Consider the following 27,557-nt stretch of genomic DNA (forward strand, 5'->3'; position numbering starts at 1 on the left):
GTTGAGACTTTCTTAAGGCAAGAAATTTTCTTCCATACTTAAACTGAGCACCTAGTATATCAGTACACTAACACGATACTATTTGCTGAATCACAGTAGCTTCAGCAAAGTAAATCCAATCTATATGGTACTGTTTTCTCCTTCGGAGCTGTTAGTTCTTTGGAAAACAGAGCAGTTATTCAAAACGGGTAGCATTTCCTCCTTACCCAGTGCTCTGTGTTCCAGAGTGCAGAGTGAGTTTCCTCAGGTAATTCACGCGTGCACGTTGATTTGTGTCCGTTCAGGAGGGTGGGAAGGAGAGAGAGCAGTGGAGTCACTGTGACGGCCTCTTTAGAGCTGGCACAGCGCGCCTCGCTTCACCGTGTGTGGCTCTGTTGTGCTTCACAGGTAACTGGGGGTTTGCGTCTGTGTTTTTTACAAACTGAAGGTCTGTGGCCACCTGCATCACACATGTCGCTGGCACCATTTTCCCACAGCATTTCCTCACTTGGTGTGTGCATCACATTTTGGCAGTTCAGTGTTTCAGACTTTTTCATTATTATATTTGTTATAGTGATCAGGGATCTTTGATAGTACTGTTGACTTGCTGTAGGCTCAAATGATGGTTGTTTAAAAATACTTCATTGCTAAAGATGGTGAATATTTTTAGCAATAAGTATTTTAAAATTAAGGTATGTATTTTGTTTCTTTAGACATAATGCTGTTGGCCACATAATAGTATGGTGTAAATGTAACCAAAAAATTTGTGTGACTCGCTTTGTTGCGATAATCACTTTATTGCAGTGGTCTGGAACCAGACCTGCAGTGTCTCCAAGGTATGCCTGTATTAGTTACTGAAAGACATTATTCTTTTCCTAATGCAGAAAAAGTTCATTAAAAATATTTTCAAAGTAAGTCTGTCTTGGATAGCAGCAGGAAGGAGCAAACATAGCCTTGCTTTTCTTAATATACGGACTCTTTTCTGAAATGAGAGCTGTGGTGATTCACTATTTTGGGAACTGGGTCAGAGCTTTGAGAGCTGAGCTTGAATCACAAAACTCTTGAGGATGTGTCCTGAGAGGGTAAAAGGAAATGCAGGAGTGTCTGCACTTCCTCTGTGGGATGTAGGTAGTTCGTTCTCCATTGCTGGCAGGATAATCCAAAATGACCACCCCAAATCTTTTTACATTTGGAGGCTGCTTTTGTACTTTTTACATAAATACCAGTATTTCCGATACTTTGAATATTGAAACCACTTTGACCAAACGGTGAAAGCTGGTTACTGGGAGAAGCCAGGAAGCTGTGAGAGATCAGAGTCGTGCTCAGGCTTGGCGCTCAGCTTCCTGTGCTGTGCTGCTCTTGGGCCGTATTGCCTCTGCTCCTTCTGCGCCAGGGTAGAAGAGACTTGACTTCTAACTGCTGCTTTTACGACCTTTTGTCTGGTTTACTTTCTTGGGTTTGCTAAGTAGAGTAGATGATAAAAGCTTGAAGTAAGATTTTTCCAGATAGTTCCAACATGAAAATATGGTAGAGTTCATCACACAACAGAGGAGTATTGGTCCCATGTAGTTATGCTAAAGGCAAGTGACCTAGAGAGATTAATGTTGAGTTAACAGCAAACGTGTTATATGTATTCCTGTTTTTACTTAATCTGTGATAATATCCATTTTTCTGTCTTACAATTTAGACTCAGATTGATGGACAACTTTTCTTAATAAAGCACCTTTTGATTCTTCGTGAACAAATTGCTCCATTCCACACTGAATTCACCATTAAGGAAATTTCCCTGGACCTCAAGAAAACTAGAGGTACTTCATTGCCTTGGCTGGCACAGTTGGGTGTGTCTGACCCATCCAAGTGTGGCAGCACAGGTTTATAGGTTTATTTTATGTTCATCTGCAATTTTTTATTTTGCATGCTCTGCTTGCTGAGCATGTTGCTTGTTCATACTAAGCTGAGCTGACAGCATCCTAGTTACATCTAACTTGCTGTGTTTTCTTTATGGAGAGAACTATATTTGAGCGTTTCAACTTGCAATGGAGTATGACTTCTCTTAGATCTGCCACATATTACCATAACCAGTTAAAAAATGAAAGATCACTGTAATAATACTTAAGAGTGTCAGCTAACTGGAATGATTTTAGGCACTGAGTTGGGTTTGTCAGTTCATAGAAACTCAGGAAGCCAGCTGGATAAAATCAGAAGAGTGAGTCAGGTTCTGTTCGTGGGCCATCATTTCCTGGTTCTTGTGGTTTTAAATATGTGTTTTAGCTTATGTATCCCACATAAAATGAGCAGAATCAACCCGTCATGATGCTTTCACCAGATTATCAAGATCATTAAGAATGAAAATGAATGAAAATATATATAAGTGTTTTTGTAAGCTTAAGGTGCTTAAATAAACTTAAGTTGTATTATTAAATCAGTTGGTTAAGTAATCACATTGATAGGGTCTTGAGTAATAGACATTGAATCATCTTGAGATAGGTGCTTCATCCATACTAATGATTTGTTTCTGACTGAGTTAGCAAGTGATGATTTCTGAAAGATTAGTTATTTCTTTAGATGCTGATCTTGAACAGTCAAAGGGTATACCATCAATATCCATCTCCCTTACTTACAAATTTATCTAAACTTTATCTTTTCTTAACCATTTCCAAGGGAATTAAGTTCTAATGCCTTAAGCCATCCATTTATGAAATGAATGGATTTCTCCCTTGTGCATTGGGAGAATTGCAAAAATTCATAGCCATTCAGATTACTTTTTGTATTCCATAGCTTAGAGGGTCTCCAAATATAGGATTTCCAAGAGGAACAAGTTACTTTCCTAATGACTGCTTATAAAATAGTGGACTTGATATAACATCACTTGGAATCAGAGTGAGTCATAGTAAAACAGCTTATTCTTTTTCATTTCCTAATGCACTTTCCTTTTCACTATAGAGAATACCTTTTGGTTCTGGTGGAATCTGGATAGTAAGCCTGAATATTATTCACCTGCTTTGTAATTTTTTTTTTTATAACAGTGGCCAAATTTCCTGACTTTTGCCTTTACAGAATGCATCATTTTTTTTTTTTTAAGTTTATTCTCATCAGAGGCTTCCATCACCCAAACATTCTGGTTGGTTTCCTCCTTTCCTTTCAGTGTGACATGTGGGACTAGCACCCTAACCTTGAGGAGTGCCAGGCACTGATGGTCCTTATTTTAGTCAAAGGATGAGGTGAAGCAGGACTGATATATTTTTCTTTCTTATTTTTTCTAATTCATAACCTGTTGCTGCTTCATTCTACTATAGATCCACTGAGGTGTGAGAAAATGAAGTATTCTAAAATTTTGGCAAATTTTGGTTTAAAATATGTTTTCCCTACAACATAATGAAGGTTCTGTAATCATGCTGTATGATCACCTACAGTTTTTTCAGGTTTCTTACAGAAAGGACAGTGGAAATGAAGTCATTTACTAAAGAATACTGAATTCAGAGTACTGAATCTGATAGGGAATATTTTTTTTTTTTTTCAGTAAAATCAGTTCACAGTCGAGGCAGGGAGTACAGTGTGGTGTGTGTGTACTTTTAAATCCAGGCTAGAAGCACTTCATGCTGTGCTTTCTCCAGCCTGGCAAGGCAAAGCAAAGCAATGGTCTTTTCTGACTATCACTTAATAATACTTGCTATCTTTACTTTTAAGCCTCTAACCTCTCACGACTAACGTTATATCTTATTGCATTTGAACATCAATGAGACCTGTTAGTACTTCATACAGATTCTAGTTAGTCTGGAGGTTAAGGGGTAAACATGTCCTTTTGGTGTTTTTTTTTTTTTCTTCTTCTTTTTCTGGCTGGCATATTAATTTATTCTCTCTGCTTCGAATGAATAAATTTCTATGCCAGCCAGATCTTAAACAAAAGAAGCTGGGTAAGTATGTGAATCTTTTTTTCTTTTTAAGAAAATCTTATTTAGCATCATTAAAGCAAAGCTGTGAAATTGTAAGATGTTAATTACCATTTATCCTTTTTCTTTTTTCCTAAAAATAAATAATTGCGGTTAATAGCCATTTTGCAATTCTGAGTTCTAGAAAATAATTATGTGTGTGTGAGTACTGTAGCCATCACAGGCACTAACCTCACCCACTCATGGAGGTGACTTGGAATTGAAAGCACCCTTGCTCTGTGGTGATAGAGAACGAGTGTATGTTCACACACCGAAATAGTTACATAACTTCTCTGTTAAAACTGTACATGTTCACTGGATGAGTAATTTTGTTTCACAGATGCAGCATTTAAAATCCTGAATCCTATGACTGTTCCAAGATTTTTTAGGCTGAATAGCAACAATGCCTTGATAGAGTTCTTGTTGGAGGTGAGAAGGAGTCTGTTTCTTGGTGGTGGGAGAGAAATGACATTCTTTACATGTCTGGTAATTTCTAGGCACACAAAAACAGAAGGAAATTGTCGTCTTCTTTTTAAGGGTACTCCCGAGATAAGAGAACATTACCTTGATTCTAAAAAAGACGTAGACCGCCACCTGAAGTCAGCCTGTGAGCAGTTTATTCAGCAGCAGACCAAGCTGTTCACAGAGCCGCTGGAGGAGTTCCTGACAAAGGTATAGACCTTGCTGCATATTTGGTAAAGTAATTTTGACTTCTTCCCAGATTGCAATTTGAATTACCTTGTGAACTCCTTGGCAGAAGGAAGTAGTAAACCAACGTCTTAACAATCCTAAGAAATCACCGTGTTTCCTCTTAAGGAAGCTTTTTGGTTTGGACTTTTAGGTAGGCATGCAGAATTCTTCAGTTTTAAAACAAAGTGTGAGTATTGCAAAGCTAGTTATAGCAGGCTCTGGTTAGCTCTGTTCTCCACAGTGTAGATGTCTGCATGTGGTTTGGGACTCTCACTTAGATTAGGACCTTCATGGCAGTAGTCACAGACCTATGTGTGAGGGTTTCCCATTACCTAAATGAGTGATTTATTTTCCTCTTGTTTTACATGTTGTTCTATCTTTCATTTTGTGTTGAGAATTGAAGATTCTATATCATTGCATTGTTAATCACCAGATATATAGATTTATAATAATCTCTCTATCTCTCTGTCTCCCAGCTAAAATCCATCAACTGGCAAATGCCAACAAAGAAAAAAACCAGATCATGGCAGTTATGACTTTTTTTTTCAATCATTGTCTTTAAAAAACCTAAGTTTTGTTGCTAAGGACTTACCTTGTAATAAAAAGTTTTGACATTAACTTTATTAATCTCATCCAGACTTGAATTTGAGGACATTTAAAAAAAAATAAAAACATGATAGCCTTTTTTCTCAAATTTGCTTACCTAAGTCTTAAATGGGGACACAGGGTGTATCTATGGAAAGACAAGAGGCAGCTCAGGAAATTGTTCATTGGTAACGTGTTGCTGGGTCCTGTGATAAAGACAGAAGATACTAGTTTTTAAAAATAAGAAATGATACCAAAAAAGCAAATACAGAAATGGTAAACTATTTTTTTATGATTGGGGTATATTACTTGTTTGGTGGATTTTAGCCTCTTCGTCAAGAATTTGGAATGTGTGCGTTTTTTTTTTTTTCCCCTCACTACATAAATTTAAAAGGAGTGTGGTATCAATGTTTTCTACCAGCTTTTGATTTTTAAAAAATGATGCAAGTATTGATATTTTGTAAGTTACAAATAAATCATCATAGTTTTTACTAAAACTGCCTTCATGGACAACTAGTTTGTAGATTGTAGTATATGTTTTGGGGAGGGCATCCACATTCATATTGGTGGGAAATGCTAGAGAGGAATATTTTACAGTAACAGAGCAGCAGCAGGAGTCTTCTGATGTAAGCAAGTTGGTTATAATGAAATCTTGGCTTAAAGGGTTTTTTTCCTAGAAAAGCATGGTTTTCCTGGAAGTCAAAAAATGAAAATTTACTGATGGCAGTTGTCCAAGTTGACCTGAGTATAAGTTTGGTATATTTAATATGTGCTAAGTCGCTTCAATTGTGTCTGACTCTCTGCGACCCTGTGGACTATAGCCCCACCAGGCTCCTCTGTCCATGGGATTCTCCAGGCAAGAATACTGGGGTGGGTTGCCATTTCCTCCTCAAGGGGATCTTCCCGACCCAGGGATTGAACCCACGTCTGTTCCATCTCCTACATTGACAGGCAGGTTGTTTACCACTAGTGCCACCTGGGAATCTGGTTTAACTTTGTGTATTTTGGAAGATTCTGGAAACTGAACATTCTTTTAACGTTAGAGTCTGAATTCTAGCATGGCTCTGCATGGACATGCTGCACACTGCAGCAGGGACCCCTGCGTAGCTGATCACACAGCTCCTGCTGTGGGACAGGGAGGCAAAGGTCTCCCTCACTCCCGCCACCAGCTCAGTCTGTGTTGCCCTTTCTCAGTTCATTCGCAGTTGTCTCGTTTTTTGTTTTACAACCCTGGTCCCTCACTGCTCCTCTGTTTAGTCAGACTCTTTAGTAGATATTTCAGCTTAGAGGACCCAGCATCCCTTTTACGTGATCTTATTCCAACTTGGAAAAGACTCTGATGCTGGTAAGATTGAGGACAGGAGGAGAAGGGAGTGAGAGAGGATGAGATGGTTGGATGGTATCATTGACTCAATGGACATAAGATTGAGCAAACTCCTGGAGGTTAGTGAAGGACTGGGAAGCCTGGTGAGCTGCAGTCCATGGGGTCGCAAAGAGTCAGATGCGTTCAGGCATGACTGAACAACTGAAAAACAACAAATTCCAAATTTAGGTTTCTTCCCTTGTCCTCTTGGCATAGAGTGGGTCAAAGGCGAAGATATGTACACACATAGGCAACTCAACATGCGCTGTACACACTGGAGTACATACAGACACTTGCGATCATTTAAGACATTGTTTCTTAGAATTTGTGGACCAAACATTTTTCATGTTTCATGTTTCACCAAGTCAACATTACTAGTATTCTGAATAGCAGAGACAGAGTAAATGATTTTAAAACTTTAAAAGGATTTCCTTTGAAGGTCATTCTGCAGGTGCAGAATCTTATACTCCTTTTGTTATAATTGCCATTGTAAGGCAGTCAGTTCTTGTGCCTTGATAAATGCAACAAAAGCAGTATTCATTGAGGTAGAAAGGAAACAATTTTTCATCTTTCATTTGGACGTATGCTTGTAGGTCTCGGCATTTACTGTTTGGGTGTAAGCCTCATTAACAAAATGTCCTCAGCTTGTTTCTGAGTTTGGACTGAATAAAGTATATATGGATTTGCTATAAAACAAACTATGAGAGTCTGTAGATAAAATATTTTTAGGTTGTCAGAAGACTTTATTTTTTTGTACCTGAAGACTCCAGGTGTGATTCCAATCCCCTTCACCTGTTGTAAATTGGCTTTATTGTTTATGTAGCTCTTTCCTTGAGCTCTCTTTGTTGAGATGCTTTGTTTTCATTAATTCTCCTTATATCCCCTGTACCTAGAGTAGTTAAATCATCTTCATTTCAGTCTGAGAAATTCAGCCTTAGCAGTATGACCCATTACACATGAGATGAACACTTCTACGATGTTTTTATCTGTCTGGTGTAAACATTCTTCCTGATTTTTTGGGGTCACAGTTAATAAAATTTTATTTTATGGAATAATGAAATTTCTTTAGAATGATAAAGTTCTAGAAGAACTTTGCCTTGTTTCCTGCTCCTTGAAAAATAGCCCTTTCTCTCAGCATCATTTGAATGGTACTAGGGAGTGCAATGGGCTTCCTTGGAGGTCAGTCGGTAGAGAATCTGCCTGCAGTGTAGGAGACTGCCTGCAATTCAGAAGACCCGGTTTTGATCCCTGGGTCGGAAAGATCCCCTGGAGAAGGAAATGGCAACCCACTCCAGTATTCTTGCCTGGGAAATCCCATGGACAGAGGATCCTAGTGGGCTACAGTCCATGGGGTCGCAAAGAGTCGGACAGGAGTGAGCGACTGATCACCCATGCAGGGAGTGTGAAACTGTTTTCCAGGTGTTGAGGGGTAGAGGTTCATACAAAAACATTTGGGTCAGATATTTTCCAAAACTGAAAAACTGTCCATACTCTTTTATTGTTCTCAAATTTCATCATATTGAATATTGCTTGAAGCAAACTCTTAAATAGGGCTTGGGATAGTCAGGAGGGCAGTAGAAAGAGCATAGCATTTCAAGGCAAGAAAAGTGAGCTGTGAACCACATTCTATACATCCTGACTGAGATGGACGCATGCACTCAGCTTCCGAAGCCTTGTTTTCTGATCTCTACAGAAGAGCGCTGTCGTAGCCCTCCTTTTTACATAAGGTTAATATGACTGGTGACTCAGATGATAAGAAATCTGCCTACAATGCTGGAGACCTGGGTTTAATCCCTGGCTCAGGAAGATCCCCTCGGGAAGGGAAAGGCAACCCACTCCATTATTCTTGCCTGAAGAATCTCCTGGACAGAGGAGCCTGGTGGGCTACAGTCCATGGGGTTGCAGAGTCAGACACGGCTGAGCTATACTATACTATACTATATAGTATACTATAGTATATATATATATACACACTATATACTATAGTATATATAGCTATACTATACTCTATATAGTGATATATATATATATATCAGGACCAGAAGATCAAAAATAGCAAAGTACTTTCTAAGTACTTGCAGAAATGTTAGTATGTGACAAATATGAAGTGAAGATTTTGCTTTTGCAAAAAAAAACCTGAATGAAAGTATTTTATAGGAAGTATAATTTCAAAGTTTATAGCTAAGCTAAAAAGTATTTCCCATGGTGGGACCAGTTTATGCTAAAAACTCAGACTTATTTAGCAGTTTTCATTTCTTCTCAAGCAATTTGCTAAAGTATTGCAAGTTTACTCTTAATGTTCCCTCTGAAATATTATTAATTTCCTCAGTAACACTGTAAATTTTTTTCTGACATAGTGTTGTAATAGAATTTGACCTATAAATTTAATTTCTGTTCTTAAGGAGTTATAACCTAATGGGAAATCAAGATGGATATTATGTAAACATGAAGATGTGTACAGCAGTGTCATTATGAGACAGTGGGTCTGTCTTCATCCTGTGGGGTTTTATAAAAGATGGGGCTGATTGGGGAAACTGAGGAAAATGCTCCTTGAGGTTTAACTTAAAAACAAGTATTGGGTTGGCCAAAAAGTTCATTTGGATTTTTCCATAAGATGTTACTGGGAAAATCGAAACAAACTTTATGGCCTACCTAGTATATTATCTAGATGTAAATAGAGGTGAATATACAAGTATATATTTGCTTTTAATGTAAAAATAGTTCTGTGTAATATATGTCATTATGAAATTGGTTAAATTCTGGAACAGTCAGTGGACTAACAGGCAGGCATTACTATTAAAGTGTAACAGTTGGATACAGAAAAATGTTCAGGACTTAGATTTAAGTGGAAAAAAACAGTTTTCAGAGCACTGTGTTCCTGCTTTTGTAAATGTAGACACATTAGTATGTTTTTATTTACGTTGGGAAATATTGGGGATAATATACACTAAACATGAACATATTTTTCTTTTAGCATTGTCTAATCCCTAGACAATGACTCACTTTTAAAAGCAGCATTTCATAGTAAAAATAAAGCTGTATAGAGGAATTGAGTGACAGTGGAAAGGGGTGCTTTTATACACATGACAACATGAGCAAGGGCCTAGACGTAGTTTCAGGCGTGTGAACTCGGTAGAAACAGAGGGCTGGAGAGGCCTGGGTTAACGTCATATCCTGTCTCTGCCCATTCTCTGCCTAAATATTTATGTGGCCTTCTCTATGAGAAATCTAAAGAGCTGGTGTTGAAGTCTTTCTAATGAGACTGTCTGCTGAGGCCAAGGTCATGGCCTGGGCCTTTGGCACCTAGCAGTCCTTTCTAAAAAAGATGTTTTATGAATTTCTGTCTTTTACGCTCCCCAGCTCCACCTTAGCCCCACTGTAATTTGCCATCTTAAGAACATTCTTGTCCAAAATGCGTGGTTTTGCTTCTCTGGACTGATGCTGAGGAATGAAGAGAGAAGTGACTAGAGGGTGGGCATCCAGTTTCATGCCTCTAACACTGGTTAGTCAAGTGTGCTTTTTGATGCTATCTGAAAGCCTTTTTTTTTTAAAATAACATTCTCTCTGCCTATAATGAAGAAAAGGACCCTGTAGATATATAAAGGGGATTTTGTCCAGCTCCTGTGACAGTTTTCTGATAACGTAGGAAAATAATTTCAAGTTAACCTAACAGTCCACCTAAAGAGAGATCTGTTTGGTGTTGATGTTTCTCTCAGTCTTCATTCCTGTCTTCCTGAAATGTTTCAGGCAGAATGCCTCAGGACATGGGTGTGGTTTTCTTTTTGCGAAACAGTGGTATGCCTTGAAATCACGAAAGAAGTTTTGCTAAGATATGTTATTGGTTGTAAAGGACTGTGGGAAATGATTCATTTTCTCTTAGAGCTGTACATTTGGTTATTATCATTCTCATAGGTTCGAATGGTGTCCCATCTTTTGAGAGCAGTTCTACTTAATTTGTCACGAGTGAAATGAAACTTTTTTCCTTTTGTCTCCTCTACTAGGTTTCAGCATTAAAAACAATGGCCAGTCAGGGAGGACCTAAGTATACGCTGTCTCAGCAGCCTTGGGCACAACCAGGTATCCACATTTTACTACTGGGCTTTCTTTTTAGGATGTCAGTTAATGTGCATTTATTAGCCTTGCTCTTACAGCGTGGAGTTGGTTTCCTACTCCTGCTGTGGTTTAGGGTAATGCAGGATCCAGTTTGGAGTTGACAGGTCCTAATTGAGCCAACACTACTTGTATTTCAATAAGCATTCCAAGTCAAAGGAAGAATTAAAACACACACACATACATATACATACGCACACACCCAGTTAAAAATAAAATATGGCTTAGATGAAAATGCTTTGAGTACACTAGTTTTTGTATATCTGCTTTTCACTGTCTTAGAACTTGGATGAAAATACAGTGTTTGATAGTATGAAATTAATGGAGAGTATGCACTGTTTCCAAGTATTATATGAAGAAATATTGAACATTATTACATTTTATACAAGTTACATTCTCTTTAATGTTTTAGAGTGTTTGAAAAAAAGTTGTAAAAGTTGTTTGGGAGTTGGCAGGCAATGTCATTGATTGGCAGAAATGCTTGAGATGTTTCCTGTCTTAACTCTTTCCTAAATGTAAATTTTTTTGTGCTAGAAGGTTTTTTCCCTTCTTTGGCATTAGATATTAGACATTGAAAATCAAGACTAGTTTTGTGGGTTATTTTTAGTCCATTTTGTGACAGTTTAAGTTGTCATTCAACCAGAGTAAATCACTTTGTTAGATTATATATTTCTTGCCGTTCCTTGGCTCATGTTGGGATAGAGATCCTTTGAATGAGAAGAGCATGATGGCGAAGCAATCAGTGTTTTAATTATGGGTAAGCCGTGTGCAAGTTGGTAGGAAGCATTTTGCTTACAGTGAGAAAGCTGAAGGATGATTCCGTCTTAGCAGCCATAAAAGATTGACTGTCTATAGGCACTTAAAGTGGAATTAGGTTTTTAACATGATTGGCTTTCCATAGTGAAAGAATGTATGTCTGTCAGTTACTTATTTCTTTTGGGAAAAAGAATTGAGGCCATTCTGAAATTTTCAGTTATTCTTTTTAGTGCCTCAGGTTAGTTTGAAGTTGAAGTAGAACAGAGAAGAGTAAGAGTAGCTCTGTATCTCTTAGGAAGATTTGCGAAGCATAGAGAATTGTCACTTGTATTTGAATGGAAGGCAGGATTTTATTCCAAAAATTTGTCATGGGAACTTTTATAGGTTTGCATTGATTTGTTTTATTTTGCAAATAAACTTTGTGACATGCTTTAGTCCTTTTGTTTACTGTGGTAGAGACAGTGAATGGTATACTGGATTTATTATTTTAAACCTTGTGTTGTATATCAGATTGAAATCTTCGCCATATTATGAAAGGACAGAACATCCTTCACATAGTACATTCTGTTAAGAGACATAAAACCAGTCTTTTACAGACAATACTGGAAATTCTAACTGTAGTCAGCCTGGTGGCAACCACTTGTTCTGACCCCTCAGGGTCAGCAGCAGGCTTGTCAGTCTGTAACTCAGCACCAGTTCTAGAAGGAATTCTGATTGTTTTTGGATTAACCGGGCTTTTGGCTCAAGGTTTCAGTTACTTGCCGAGCTTATTTAGAAATAGGAGCTGATTTTATTTTGAATGTTAATGTAGATGAAACTCTTGGGTGCAATAAATTTTTCTTAAAACAGGTAGAAACCAACAAATTGGCATAGGCATAGTTAGTACAGCTAAGCTAGGGGCTTGATGCATAATTAATGTATTTCCTTTCTGCTCTGAAAAGAGTCTCTCTTGCTCAGAATAGGGGCTGTCATTTTCTCAAGTGGAATCCTAGTAGAAGTCTCAGTGTTGAGTGTGTGGTGCTCTTAAGTAGTGCTACCGTTGGCATTAGTAAAGCAGGAGTAGATGAAAGGAAAAGGAAGCTGACAGAAGGACTAGATGAAATAGGGCGTACTGTTTTTGTCATTTAATCACTTTGTTTCTTTCTGTGTGAGGAGATGCTGGGGAATGTTAGCAGTGACACTTCAGTTTACCTAGTTGTATCTTCTGCCCCCTTTGGCCACAGGGAGCTATGGCGTTGCTGTCTCTTGATCTGTAACAGGAGAAACCCACACTGAAACGTCAAGGATTTTCCAGCCTTTGGGGAGGGAGCACCAAGAACAGTCTAGGAACTTGTCTTGGACCCCTGGAGCCCAGGGTTAATGTGGTACATGCAGACTTGATCACATTCTTGAGGTCAATTCATGATGAACTCATGAGATTGAGCTATAATTAGGATGCCAGTTTGTTATTTCACTCTGGGAAATATACCTTCTTAAGAACTAGGGTACTTTATTTACTGAGCTCCACATATAACTGTAGTTATCCAGGCTTCTGAAAACTGACCAGTGATGCCTCAAATGTATTAGTGATGGGAGGACCAGAGCCTATGGAATTAACTGTCTTAAAGGAGTTTTCATCTGTTTTGAAAAATATGCAGTTCTTGGATTGTTTGTTCTTTCTTCTTTTTTTTTTTTTAAATTTTTTTTATTTTTTTATTTTTTTTTTATTAGTTGGAGGCTAATTACTTTACATCATTACAGTAGTTTTTGTTATACATTGAAATGAATTAGCCATGGATTTACATGTATTCCCCATCCCAGTCCCCCCTCCCACCTCCCTCTCCACCCGATCCTTGTTCTTTCTTCTTAAGAGCACTGGCACTTTCTTGCCCTGTTCATCTGTAACCCTCCTCAACTAAAAAAATTTTAACGTGGTTTGAAAGTTGAAATGTGGTGAAGTATAAAATTAGAAGTCATTCTATTCTCCACCTCCAAACTAGTTCTCTCGAAGGTAACCACTATTCACAGCTGCTTCCCGAACATGTGTATTCTAGCATATATGGACTTGAAACATGTTATACAAATAAGATTATACTATATAAGATTATAATATAATTATAATTATAATAAAAGATATAATATACTTATATATACTTATATATATATATACTTATATATATACTTATTATAATAAGATATAATATACTATATAAGATTATAATATAATAAGATTATACTTGAAAAACCTGGGTAACCACTTTTCAGGTAACAAGTTTTAGCTCCACACTCACCAAGTTTGCCTTTTGGTAAGTGTTGAGCTAAAAGACACAAACAAGGCAAAGATCAGGAGAAGGAAGGAGGTATTACTTGCAGCAAGAAAGAATACCAGGGATCTTTCCCAAAGCAGCATCTTCCCAGACAGCAAAATTGGGAAAGTTTTAAGCCAAGGGTACAGGTATGCATGAAGGGGCTTGAGCAGAGAATTGAGTATTGAACTGGGGCAGTGGTCTACAGAATCTAAGCTTTAGTTGATTGAAGTCATGAGGGTCAACATCATCATTCCAGCCTCCACATGGTTGTGGGCCTTACTGCCTGCAGAACTCAAAGATGTGTATCAGATTGTTCTCTGTATCTCTTGAGGACAAAGCTAGTGTTTTGTCACTGAACCGTTGTTTTTTGACTGCTTTTCCTTTGTTCCTGCATTCCCTCACTTCCCTTAAGATCATCAATTACTGAGACCTGTTCAGGGACAAGCATTGTGGCTGGGCTTAGATCACAAAAAGGCTTAGGACAAAATGGCTTCCCTTATGTCAAGAAAACCATGCTTGGTTCTCTTTCTCCAGGGACCTCCTACCCAATCTGCTTACAAAATATCCCCTCCCTGCCCCCTTTTTTAAAAACACTTAACTCTGTACCTTAGAGCCCTTTCTATGTCAGCGTATCCAGCTCTACCCATTCTATTTAATGGACACATATATCACTAGAGCACAGTTTCTTTAATAATTCTATTAATATTTAAATTACTTTTAGTTTTTCCTTATACTCTTTAATAAACACACATATCTTGGTGGTATTTTGTGAGAATGTCCATAAATTTTTAGCAGTACAAACATTAAATACTAAAGAGTATGTGTATTTTCAGTTTTGCTAGACATTGCCCAGTATCTCTTCCAAGAAGTTGAACCAGTTTATACTGAACTCCCATCAACAGTGGATGAAGGGGGATTCCCTGGTGGTCCAGTAGTTAAAATGGGCTTCCCAGGTGGCTCAGTGGTAAAGAACCCACCTACCAACGCAAGAGACACAGATTTGATCCTGGGAAGATCAACCCACCCCCGTGTTCTTGCCTAGAGAATCCCAAGGAGAGAGGCACCTGGTGGGCTACCGTCCATGGGGTCGCAGAGAGTTGGACATGACTTAGCAACTAGAACAACAACAGACAACCAGTAGTTAGGTCTCCACAGTCAGTGCCTCAGGGCATGGCCAGAAATAATAGTGCGTGAAGTGGCCTGTCTCCCCACTCCTCTGTCAAATGTGGATATGCACCATCTTAGTAATTGTAAGCAATCTGAACTATTCCAGTTGTTTTAATATGCATTTCTTTACTTATGAGGGAGATTGACCATCTTTGAAATGATAAATCAGTCTTTTCCTTTTTAGCTTTCTAGGTAATTTTCCCTCTTAAATACTTTATACAGATTGCTGCTGTTCTTTTCCATTTGTTCTTCTTTTGAGACACTACATCTGGGCTACTAATTATTTCAGTTACAATTTTCTGGGATTCTACTCCTTTTCTGATAATATAGTATAAGAACATAACAAATGGATTTTTAGTTCCCATTAAAGACGTGTGGGCATTTTCTGAATGATCTCATAAGACAGAGAGCATCTCTTACTGTGAGTCAGTAAGAGTCACAGTGAATAAGTTCATTCATTATGAAGTAATTCTTTCTAGTGTTTCTCTGCAAATGACTTCTAATTTTACCTTACCTCTTATCTCCAAATTCCAAAGGCACCATACTACCGTCCCTATGAATGTCCTGAGCCATGCTGGGGGAATTCTTTTCTGTTTAGCCTTTGTGGTTAGAATTTTATGTATCTAAATACTTAATGAATGTTTATGAGCTTGTGATTAAACTTGATAAATTAACAAAAGTGAAAAAAAATTCTTTGAGGAAATAGTTGTCTTTTGCTGTTTTTCTCTCCTTTTATTCTCCTCTGAATTAAAATGGAAGTACTTCTGTTTTTACTTGTGATACTGAGGAGGCTGGTTTCTTTGCAGCAAAGGTTAGTGACCTTGTGGCAGGTACCTACAAGACGATAAAAGCAAAGCTGCCCCTGACATTGAGGAGTATGTCCTTGTACCTGTCCAACAAGGACACTGAGTTCATCCTGTTTAAACCAGTCAGGGTAAGTTTCATGATGATCTGTGTGAACATTGGCTGGTCTCTTCAAGTGTTCTTGCTTTGTCTAGCATTTTCCTCTTCCTGTAAATATTTGTAAATGTTTGAAAGACTTACAAAGCTTGCATCTGTCTGATTCTGCCCACCCTTCCCTGCCCAGCCCTCATTTTATCTTAATTTTTTATGGTTACCTATGGCCCAAAGGTAATTTCTGCCAAAAAGTAGAAATTAGTAAATGAGTAAATAAGTAATCAGACCTTTGTGTGAGATGCGGCCCCACACTTGAGAGAACAGCATCTCGGGAACTGTGCCCATTTCACTGGTGAGTAGTGGAAATAAATGGCTTGCAGCAACCCCCAGGGGATTAAACGCCAGAGCAGATTTAGTACTCACTGCTTCCAGCTCTGTGTTGAGCTCACATCTTTACCCAAGGCATTGGTTGGTTTTTATAGTACAATTTATGTGTCTGGGAACTTCATTATCTTTTGTGGAAGAAATTGCCGCTGAAAACTCTTATCCTCTGGAGGGGACAAGGCTGGCAAGAGTTTAGTTTTTTCCAGGAAATACTATATGATAAGTCTTATTAGTCAGGTTGTGCTGGCATGTGAAATATTAAGTGCCAGTTACATGTCTTTGGTAATCCCCTGGAAGATACGTCTCCTCCACTTGTTTTGGCAAATAGTAGTATTTAACTTCCTTGGTTCTTCATGTTTAAGGAGGCTGAATCTGTTTTCAGTGACTCATGTAATATGATTGCCTTTTCTTCTAAGAATAATATTCAGCAAGTCTTCCAGAAGTTCCATGTCTTGTTAAAGGAAGAGTTTAGCCCTGAAGATGTTCAGATCATTGCTTGTCCTTCTATGGAACAGGTAGGTAATCTGTGTTATTTTTATAACCTTTTAGTTATTTTACTTCAGTAGATAGTATCTTTTGAGTTACCATATTTTGTTGTAATTTTTAAAATTGTACATTATTCTGATTATCAAGATTTCAAGCCTTGAATTGCTTTCTCACGTTTGGTGATGGTGTTCAGATTTTCAGTTGCTGCTTGTTTTTTTGGCCACACTTTGTGGCACATGGGGTCTTAGTTCCCCAGCCAGGTATCAGACCTGGCCCCTTGCCATGGAAGCATGGAGTCTTAACCCCTGGACCTCCAGGGAAGTCCCCTCAGTTGCTTTTTAATGCTTTCTGTAGTTGAAAGTTGCTATGTTTAAGATAAACTCTTTGTGGAAGACTCAAATAGTGGTATTTAGGTTGCTGCATAGTTTTGTTTGCAGTATGTATGATAAGAGGCCCATGTTTCAAAGATGTTAGAAAGATATCCTCTTTTTCTCTTCTTCCTAAATTAAAAAAAACTGAATAGAGAGTTCAGCCTGTGTTTACTGTCATTATTTATTCAGTTCTGTCAGCAAACTTTCATTAAGTAGGAGTAGACTGGCGCCACAGAGGATATTTTGTCTCTGGTTTTAAGAATCGTTGAGGAGTTTAGTATGTGGTAAGGACTAGAGAGGAGAGCAGTAAGCTTGCTGAGCGTCTGATTTGCGTTGAACCTGCAGGGGGAGACTGGAGACGGTGAGTGTGGTCAGTCTTTGAGGAGTTTTACTGTGCGGAGAGAGAAGAGATGGGGTGGTAACTGGAGGAGAAGTGGGGCCATTTTAAAATTGAGGTATAATTCATATACCATAAAATTAATCTTTTTAATTCAGTGTTTTTGGTATATCCACTAAGTCCTGGAACCATCACCACGGTCTGATTTCAGAGCATCTTCATCCCACCCCAAAGAAAGCCCTGTCCTTTAGCAGATTCTTCACTCTCCCCTCGTCTACTAATCCACTTTTATCTCTATGATTTGCCGAGTCTGGATAGTGCATTAAATGCAATCATGCATTTCATGGCTTTTGAAGACTGGCTTCTTTATTTTAGCATCATGTTTTCAAGGCTCATCTATGCTGGAGCTTGCATCAGAACTTCATTCTTAGGGCTGTTTGAGTTTCTTATTTTTCAAAGATAAGGTGTCTCTGTAGTTCTAGGGTCGCATACAGTCGGGATGCTTTTTTATAAGTCATTTGAAGTAGTTAGGGAGTGGCTGTAGTGGTTGCTGTGGAACATGGCCGACGAGGAGTAGGAGGAGCACGGGAAAGAGTGAGAAGGCGGGAGGGACCCGGGTCATAGGTCCTGGCTGAGTCAGGATCTCTGGACGGGGAGGACGAGGGGGAAGATGAGCTGGAAGGTGGTTGTGGGGTCGCAGTGTGAGCTGTGACAGTGGGATCGTGGGGCGGCTGCAGAGAGGGGTAACATGGAGCTGGCAGGGGCCCACGGCCTGCGGAGCTGACGAGGCTGGTGAAAGAAGAGGGCATTAGAGGGAAGGAGCCGTGGAACTGAGAGGCCTCCACCCTGGAAGGTTAGCTGTCAGGGTGTTGAAATCACCAAGAATTCTCACAGGAGTAGTTTTAGAAAAAAATGATAGCGTTCTGAGACCTGCAAAAAGCGCACGGCCAGGTTGCAGCCAAGGAGTGGTTGGTGGAGTGACGCGTGGCCTGGTCTGAAAACCAGAGCTGCGGAAGGTGGCGGGAGAGGGAAAGAGAATGGTCCGGGAGTGGCAGTGAGGGGCAGGGGGACTCTGGTCCCACCTCCAGGCCCGGTGATCATGGGCAAGTGGAAGAGAAACAGCCACCACCTGAGAAGGCGGCGGAGGAGGCGTGTCCTGGCGCCAGCGGGCGCCGGGCTGCCGGTCAGAGGGCTGGCTGGGAGGTGGAGAGGAGCCCCGCGGGGTGACTCGGGGGCCTGGGCTGCCTCTGGTGGGCGACACGAGCGTGGGTAAAGGTGTGAGGGGAGGAGGGTCTGGCCAGAACACACAGAGCTCCTGGGTTCCCACCTGACTCCTGCCCGTGAGGAATGTGCCTTAGTGTGTGTGTGTGTGTCTGTAGCTTCCAAGTTTTGTCGTGGTCACCCACACTGTGTGCAACTCAGTTGCCATGATTTCCTTCTCTCTTCTGTTGATGAACCACTGAACTATTTTCATGAGGATGAACCAATGGGTTGCAACCAGTAGTTTGAAAAACACTAAGAGAATCCATCCTCCTCTCTGTTCCTTGATCCTCTTTCAGAACCGTTACATTTTCTAGATAATAATAACAGCTGGTATTAGTGACTGCTGACGACCCTGTGTGCAAGACAGCAAAAGAGACACAGATGAAAAGAACAGACTTTTAGACTCTGTGGGAGAAGGAGAGGGTGGGATGATTTGAGAGAACGGCATTGAAACATACATATTACCATATGTAAAATAGATGACCAGTGCCAGTTCGATGCATGAAGCAGGACTCTCAGAGCCGGGGCTCTGGGACCACCCAGAGGGATAGGGTAGGGAGGGAGGTGGGAAGGGGATTCAGGATGAGGAGACACATGTGCACCCATGGGTGATTCATGTCAGTGAATGGCAAAAACCACCACAATATTGTGATTAGCCTCCAATTAAATAAATTAATTTTTTTTAAAGGAAAGGACAATTACAGTTGCCAATAGATCTCATTAATTGCAATGTGCATACTTAATAGTAAATAAAATGCAAAAAAAAAAACCAAACAAACCTAAAAAACCCTTGCCTTTAGAAGGATGCACTGCCAGGCTCAGTCAGCCACAGGTCTCTCCAGGGCCAGGGTGGCAGAGCTCAGGCTGCATCCCTGCCGGTGACAGTGGCGACTTCTCTGGTTTCCCTGGGCCGGCTCTGTGTCATGCCCTCCTTTAAAGAGGGGGCAGGGGGCTCCCGAATCTGCCGGGCCTGTTCTTGTGCAATGAAGAATCATTGAAAGAATTCCTAGCAGACAACTCTCTGCACAGCACACTCTGCATAGAGAAAGATGAAGTTGGTTATTTACAGGGGTTCCCAACTAGTGCCTGATGATCTGAGGTGGAAGTGCTGTAATAATAATACAAATAAAGTGCACAATAAATATAATTCAAGTGAATCATCCCCAAACTGTCCCCATCCCCAGTCCATGGAAAAATTGTCTTCCATGAAATCGGTCCCTGGTGCCAAGAAGTCTGGGGACCTCTGAAAGCTATTTCTGTTTTTTGTCAGTGTTGGTGTCTAGTTATTTTCTGTCTTCCTCATCGGATTCTGAATGAGTTAAGGGTCCAGGTTCGGCAGTGCCTCCTTATAGGACCCCACGATGCACAGTGCCCCTCGGGCTGCTCCGGGAGTCAGACCATCACGGGTCCAGGTTCTACTTTACAGCCGAGTTTATTGGTCTCTTAAAAATTTTAGACTTGCCCTGTTCTGGTTGTGAGAATCTGAACACCTTTTCTTGAGTTTGGTATTGCACAGCAGAACTAACACAGCCTTTCTCCTTGCTTTTCAGCTGAACCTCCTACTGTCAGTTTCTAAATAACTCGGCCCGTTGGGCTGTGCGTATAGATGGCCAGCTGGCAGGAACGGGCTCCCGGGTCCGGAGGCCTGCAGGACACCGGGGAATTGGACGAGGGACGTCCCAACCACATGGCCGCTGCTCAGGGCTGATCACAGAATGAAATGGAAGCAAAGTGTGCACTGATTTGTGTTTCCCTTTTAAAAACATCAACATGCCAAAGATAAGCGATATAGTCTATGAGTGCTGATAACTGCCTCACTTAAACGGTCACAAGCAGTGTAAGTTTTTAAGAGGAAAAACTTATGGAGGGCACACAGGGAAATGGTTCTTAAGAAACATGCAGTGAAAATAGGTTACAATAAATACCACAAAGAGCTTTATGGAAATACAGCTAATTAGAAAACTTCTAAGAGTAAGGTTTGTTAGAGCGAGAAGCACTGCAGTCCTTTTTTACACTGAGCATTCCACAGTGACTGTTTTTTTTTTACTTCCAGAAATGTTATTTCTACACTCTATTTGTAATGTTTCTCCTCTCACTTTGAAGTTTAGTATGGAGTAGATTGGCTGCTTCTGAGAACACATCCTGCTTTCCTGGGCATTCAGGGTATTCTCTTTCTGTGTGTTTGATGTGAGGTAGTTTCAGGATACAGGGCCTCGTGTAAGGTCCCAGAATCTGTACTCCGTGAATGGCTTCGGTACAGAGCATTCAGAAGCAGGCGGGGGCTGCAGCCTCCTCGTGGTGGGCGCTTGCGTGTCTTTAATGAGAATCTCACGGTACAGTAGGCAGTGTTGGTGAGGGGGAGGTACCAATTAGGGGTCTTCAGGCTGGCACAGTGAGGAGGCAGGAAGCCCAGTGAATAGCAGGTCGCATGCATGATGCGAGGGTTACCAGCTTTCTGCACATTGCCTTCCATTTCCGTAGTTCTTTGAAAAGCAAGCACTTTCATGTCCGGGACATTCACAGCGGCTGTGCCGCGAGCCGGCAGCCTGCGACAGCAGAAAACAGTTTACTCACAAACTGGTGAAGACGGCCCATCCCTCGAAATGGACTGCCTGATATCAGGGATCATCAAATTAATTACGCACATCTGTTGAGTTTTCCTACAAATACCTGTTTCCTGATTGAATTGGTTTTGCCTCTGATGTTACAGTAAATGTCACCTGCTTTTTGGTTCACAATGAATTTTGAGTTACTCAGACACTAGTTTAGAGATAGAACGCTAACAAGGGCTCTGGAATGTAGCTAGCAGACCTCATTGTGTGAGACTAGTATTTTTCATTCACTTCAAGTAGACTCCTGCCGCGTGTGGATAGTTTACATACCCTGATGTCTGTCATTTTAAAAGGTCACTGGCTTTTCACCTCAGTGTAACTTGGTGATGGATGTTGCTTGATAGACCTTAATACTCTGTATATTTTGGGAAGGTAGAAGGTAAAGAGGGGCCATATTCATTCTTTGATAAGCAATGAATGAATTAGGAAGATTCTTTTCACTTCTACTATTTTAAATATGTGTTTAATGAAATATACTGTAAAATATCCAGTTTTGTATATTATATGTACATTTGATTTTTAAATAGCCTTTCCAAAGAAATGAGGGCATGATTATTGTACAGTACTGTGACTGATTTCATTTGATGTATAGAGCAGAGTATGTTCTTCAGGATAAAAATATTTGATGGCACTCATTCTTGTGCTTTGAAGCTTTTATTTCTGAAACACTCAAATACCTTACTGAGTAGGTAATAGTGATCCACCCTGTTTGCTAAATGACTATTTGTTTAAATCTGTACAGTTTAAAGTGTTCACTTATACAAAGAGTGTACATACTTTCAAATAATTTAAAATGCTTTATATTATTTGGCTAGAAATTGCTGTTTTTAATAAATGTGAATTTTTTCAGAAATAAAGATTTTTGCTTCCTACTTTGTCCTCATGAGTCTGTGTGTGGAACCTTTTAAAAGACTTTTTTTAACGAAGATTTTTCCTGTTGATTCACATGGCGGTTGTGAGAAGTCATACAGACCGAGCCTGTGTACCTGGACCAGATCCTCCACCAGCTTGTCTGTCTGCTCCTCCTCAGCCCCTGGGGAAGGAGGCAGCTGCTGGGAACTTGGTAGAGGGTCATCTGTTACATAGTCATCCAGTAAATACACATTTGGGATTTTAAAAAACCTTTTTCCCAGTTATCAAAATATGTTCACTATCAGACGTTTCTACAGTGTTTGAATTTTAACATAAAATGTGAAAGTTGTAAATGAAACTTGAAAGGTAAACTGCTGTTAAATGTTTGCATATTGCTTCCAGATTTTTTCTATGTATATTCTAAATAATTTTTCATATCATATTGGGCTCTTTTACACTTTTTTAATCAGGTGAGTTTTACTTTTTTATTTTGGTTGTGCTGTGTGGCTTGCAGAATCTTAGTTCCCTGAATAAGGATTGCACCTGGGCCCTGGCAGTGAAAGTGCCTAACAGCTGAACCACCAGGGACTTCCAGTCAGGTAAGTTTTAATTATCAGTTATCAGTGGTGTTTGTTATTGTTCATTCACTAAGTCATGTCCAACTCTTTGCAACCCCAGGAACTGCAGCACGCCAGGCTTCTCTGTCCACCATCTCCTGGAGCTTGCTCAAGCTCACGTCCATTGAGTTGGTGATGCCATCCAACCATCTCATCCTCTGTCGTCTCTTTCTCCTCCTGCCCTCAGTGTTTACAGGTAGGCATGGTTTCATCTCAGTGTTTACAGATAAGATCCCTGGGTTGGGAAGATCCCCTGGAGAAGGGAAAGGCTACCCACTCCAGTATTCTGGCCTGGAGAATCCCATGGACTGTATAGTCCGTGAGATTCAGGTCGCAAAGAATCAGACGTGACTGGCTGACTTTCACATTCATTTGCTGAACTACTTGAAAGTAAGTTGCAGGTGTCATGACATTTTACTGCTAAATAGTTAAGTATCCATCTCCACAAACAGTAGGAACATTCTCCTACATAACTCTAATACCATTATCACACTTTAAAAAATCAGTAGTATCTACTATGTAGTCCATATTTCACTTTCCTCAATTGTTACCCAAAATGTTTCATAGCTTTTTCTTACCCAAATGCTTACATGTTACTTGGTTGTTATGTCTCTTTAGTCTCTTTTAATGTAGAAATTCTTAAGGTTTCTGTTTGTTTTCATGGCACTGGCATTGACTTTTTTAAAAAAATAAATATATCACAAGAGTTGGGACAGGACTTAGTGACTAAACCACCACCAGGTTAGTTATAGAATGGACCAGAGTCCAGATGTCCCTGCGAAATTTCCTCATTGCTTAATTCAGAATACCCAACCATTGCAGAATACATTCTTCTCAAGTACGTGGGACATTTGCCAAGACAGACACGTGCTGGGGCATAAAACAACAAAACAGAAAACCCAAACATGATCTATAACAGTAGTTCTCAATCAGATGACCCCTGCCCCTGCCACCAGGAACACATTAGGCAACATCTAAAGACATTTCTGGTTGTCATGACTGGTGTGTATGTGTGCATAGGGGTAGAGGTTTTACTGGTTTCTATTAATAGCTGGAGAAGCAACTAGTACGGCCAAATATTTTATAATGCATAGGCCAGCCTCTTGCAACACATAGTTATCCAGTTCAAAATGTGGAGAGCGGTGAGGTTGCAGAACCTGTGATGTACACAGCAACCCCCAATCTCCAGCACTGGCTGTTCCCTCACCTGTTTTCATCCCAGCAAATGGTGTCTTTTGCTAGTTTGGCTATTGTGTCTTCCGCACTGCAGGTTGTAAGCTGCTCTGTCGTGTTGACAGCTGTGTATCTGGCGCCTGGAACAGAACCTATAGTAGGTGCACAGTAAGTACCAGTTGAAAGAATCCCCGTGGACCCAAGTCACACAGCCTTCCCTTCCCCGTCCCATTCCTACCAAGTCCTGCCTGTCCTCTACCCCTCCTTCCCCCCTCCTCTATTTCCTCCTGTCCTCTATTTACAATGCCATTGCCCTGAGTCAAGACCCTCATTTTCAATATTCCTTGCTGTGAATATTGTATTTTTACTCCAAGAACCTAGGCTTACTAATGCTCTCCTTCCCCTTTGCGTACAACTCCTGACGGCACGCAGGCTGTTCAGACCCCTGCGCATCTATGTGTCACAGCCCCATCTCCTTACTGCTCATCCTCTGTATTCATCAGGGTCCTGGAGAAGGCATCATGTCTAACTGGAGCAGGAAAGGGCTCTACTGGAAGGAAATGGGGGAGTGGGGGACAGACCAGAAGCGGGAGGTCCAGAGGAATGAGAAGAGGAAGCTTTACAGATGCAGAGGTTTTGTCTTCATTTCCAAAGCAGGAAGTGTTGGTCCACTGCCTGGGCAGTGTCCTGGCCTTGGCGTGAATCTCGTCCAAGCTGACTGTGTGTGTGTGTGTGTGTCTGTGTGATTCTCCGTGCTTCATTAATGCTGGAGCAGGGAGAAGGAAGATCCTCTGTGTCAGTATCCATGGAGTGCCTCTCACCTCCAAATCCACCCACATTGGGCCCTGCTTTGAGATTCTGGAGCTGGGCCCTGAGAACACTTGTCCACCGCCAGCAGGTGCAGAGGGAGGCTCTGTAGTGTGCTGATGCTGTCCCGCAAGGCGCAGGGGAAGAGGCTCTCTGTTTCTGGCATCGGTCTTTCCTCCTACACCGCCCTGGCAATGGTGTGGGGCAGGGGTGGGGGGTTCAGTGGCACTTGTTGTCTGGTGAGTTTTCCTGCTATCCAAGCAGCAAGTGTCTGTGAACCAGTTTGTTCTTGCAGATGTAGTTGGCTAAGATACTGTAAAGAGGCGGGTCCCTCATCCAGTATGACTGGGGTCCTTATAAAAAGGGGAAATTAAGCAAACATTTACTTGGCCACGCTGGCTCTTTGTTGCAGCACTCGGGCCTTCTAGTTGTGGCTAGCAGGCTTATTAGTTGCTCCTTGGCATGTGGGATCTTAGTTCCCAGACCAGGGGTCGAATCCACATCCTGTGCATTGCAAGGCCGATTTTGAACTAGTGCACCACCGGGGAAGTCCCTGGAAGGGGGAAATTTGATCCAGAGGCACCCACACAGGGAGAATGCGGTATGAAGACTGCCAGAGACAAAGGAACTCCTAGAAGCTGGGAGCTGGGCCTGGGCCACATTCTTTCCACACCCTTGATCTTGGACTTCCGACTTCCAGAACTGTTGTCTAAGCCATCCAGCGTGTGGTTCTTTGTTACAGCAGCTCTAGCAGGCTAACACAGAGGGTGGGGGCTGGGTTTTTTTAGTTCCCGGTCACCTGGCTGCTTTCACTACATCCTTCATCTGTGAGGGGACTCACTTTTCCTTATGAAGTAGTCCCTGGCTGCTGGGTTATTCTGTCTGGTCCATGATAACACACACAGACCAATAGCCGCAAGAGAAGTTGGAACTGCAAAAAATCTCTGTGAAATATTGCATCTATGTAAGTGCTGGCAACAAGATATTTTAATGGCTAAAGATTTTTTTAATATTTATTCATTTATTTGGCTGTTCTGGGTCTTAGTTGCAGCATGTGGGACCCAGTTCCCAGACCAGGGACTGAACCCAGGAACCCCAGTGTTGGGAGCTCGGAGTCCTAGCCACTGGACCACCAAGGAAGTCCCTGAAGATTTTGAAGAAATATTTCTTTATCCGTTTGGCTCTGCTGGGTCTTAGTTGTGGCCCATGGGATCTTTAGTAGTAGCATGTGGGATCTTGTTCTCTGACCAGAGATAGAACCTGGGCGCCATGCATCGGGAATGCAGTCTCAGCCACTGGACCACTAGGGAAGTCAGAATATTTTAAAACAGGGAGCTGACCAAACCCAATGCCTCTTCGAGGCCACCTGTTGACAATCTCTGCATTAATGGGGTGGGTCGCGCTTTTAGGCTTCTTGGAAGGAGCAGGACCAGGAGGAGGCACTGGCTGATGATCCTAAGCGCTCACAGCTGGGAAACCCCACGCTGAGCACTTCCCCAGCGCCATTTGTTCTCATCCTCTAGCTGCGAGCTGTGTTCTGTGGTTGCCCTCCTGTTACAGAGGAGGGAATGGAGTCCCGGGAGGCTCCCTGCCTCAGCCGAGGTCTCACAGCTGGCATATGGCGGTGCCAAGACCCCCACCAGGGCTGTCGGTTTCCAGGGCACATGCGGGAGAAACGTCGGGGCTCTGAGATGTGGGCAGGCTTGGAGGATTTATTTGCCGCAGAGACTCGACCCCGGAACTTCTGTCTCCAGCACCTGGTAAGAGAAGGGGCCCCTGCCCACACCCAGCAAAGGTGTAAACCAACAAGCTCCCTAAATGTGGAGGTGGGCCCGTGACGCTTCGCTCCCCACAGTGGTCACTGGCAGCACTCGTGGCTCACCACCTGGTAACTGTAGTTCTAGCTGATGATGCTACGTGCCAGTAAGATGTGTGTCAGAGGGGAAGTGACCCATAGGGCCCGCTGCTACCAGCCCGACCACCCTGGACCCATCCCAGGTGCACGGTTGTCGGGGTTTGGAGTGAGGATGGGACTTTGGTGAGGATTTGGCGGCAGGAGAGCCCAGCTGCAAAAGTAGGGTTTGCGTGTCTGTTCACAGCAGGGATTGGCTAGTTGCTAGGCTGAGCCAGGAAGAAGGGGTTTCCCACACTTGTGGTTCAGGCTGCAGTTGGGGTCATTCTGGAAAGTCTGCACTGTCTCAGGGACATAGAAAATGCATGCTGTCCAGGACCACCCAGCTCCTGAACCCCCCTTTTCTAGGAACTACCCCTCCCCATGCTCCCATCAACTAGGAGCTATGGTTACAAGACGTAACCCCTCCCCCCCACCACACTGGCTTGAACCAAGAGTGACCTAATCAAGCCAGGCCAATCGGAGACCACTGGAGTCTTTGAGAAAGATCAGGAGACAAAGCCACACGAACTGAGATGACTAGAAAACGTGTCTTTGGAATAAGATGAGTGTCGGTGAGCTGACAATGACAGTCCTGGCTCCGGAGGCCTCCCCCACACCAGTCCTTTCTGGACCAGAGGCCCACTGCACCTTCCACCCAGATCACACGTTTCCCATTCTGCTTTACCTACTCAAGTTGGTGACTGTTACCGGGGACCAAAAGGGGCCGAGAGATTGAAGAGGCTTTGATTGTGGGTCCTTTTGGGCTTCTGGTTGGCCCCAGTTGGGGGACTGGCTGTAGGCTGGTGCTGCTTTACTGAGTGAGTGTCCCTCTGCCTTGGCAGGGGCGGAAGAGGGGTGTTTGTGAGGCTACTGTTTCTCGACCCATTTTACAGGTGAGGAAACTGAGGCAGGAAACTACATGCCCAAGGTCACACAGTCAACAATGGGTGGAGCTAGGCTTTGAGATAGTCTGTGTCCTGAGTCAACCCAAGGACTA

The 27,557-nt window shown here is 41.7% G+C and overlaps 1 protein-coding gene across 1 annotated transcript in view; it reads left to right on the forward strand.

The window, feature by feature from the left end:
• COG3 (component of oligomeric golgi complex 3) overlaps window positions 1-22,089 on the forward strand; it is a 60,165-nt gene extending 38,076 nt beyond the window's left edge. Inside the window, exons 17-23 of the mRNA XM_020873920.2 lie at window positions 1,667-1,787; window positions 4,249-4,337; window positions 4,446-4,580; window positions 10,548-10,623; window positions 15,674-15,801; window positions 16,565-16,663; window positions 20,156-22,089. Coding sequence (XP_020729579.2) covers window positions 1,667-1,787; window positions 4,249-4,337; window positions 4,446-4,580; window positions 10,548-10,623; window positions 15,674-15,801; window positions 16,565-16,663; window positions 20,156-20,185 — 678 coding nt within the window. The 3' untranslated portion in view covers window positions 20,186-22,089. The remainder of the gene's footprint in view (window positions 1-1,666; window positions 1,788-4,248; window positions 4,338-4,445; window positions 4,581-10,547; window positions 10,624-15,673; window positions 15,802-16,564; window positions 16,664-20,155) is intronic.
• Window positions 22,090-27,557: the final 5,468 nt, after the last annotated feature.

This window comes from Odocoileus virginianus, chromosome 8, assembly GCF_023699985.2.
Source record: "Odocoileus virginianus isolate 20LAN1187 ecotype Illinois chromosome 8, Ovbor_1.2, whole genome shotgun sequence".
In the NCBI taxonomy this organism is placed as follows: domain Eukaryota; kingdom Metazoa; phylum Chordata; class Mammalia; order Artiodactyla; family Cervidae; genus Odocoileus; species Odocoileus virginianus.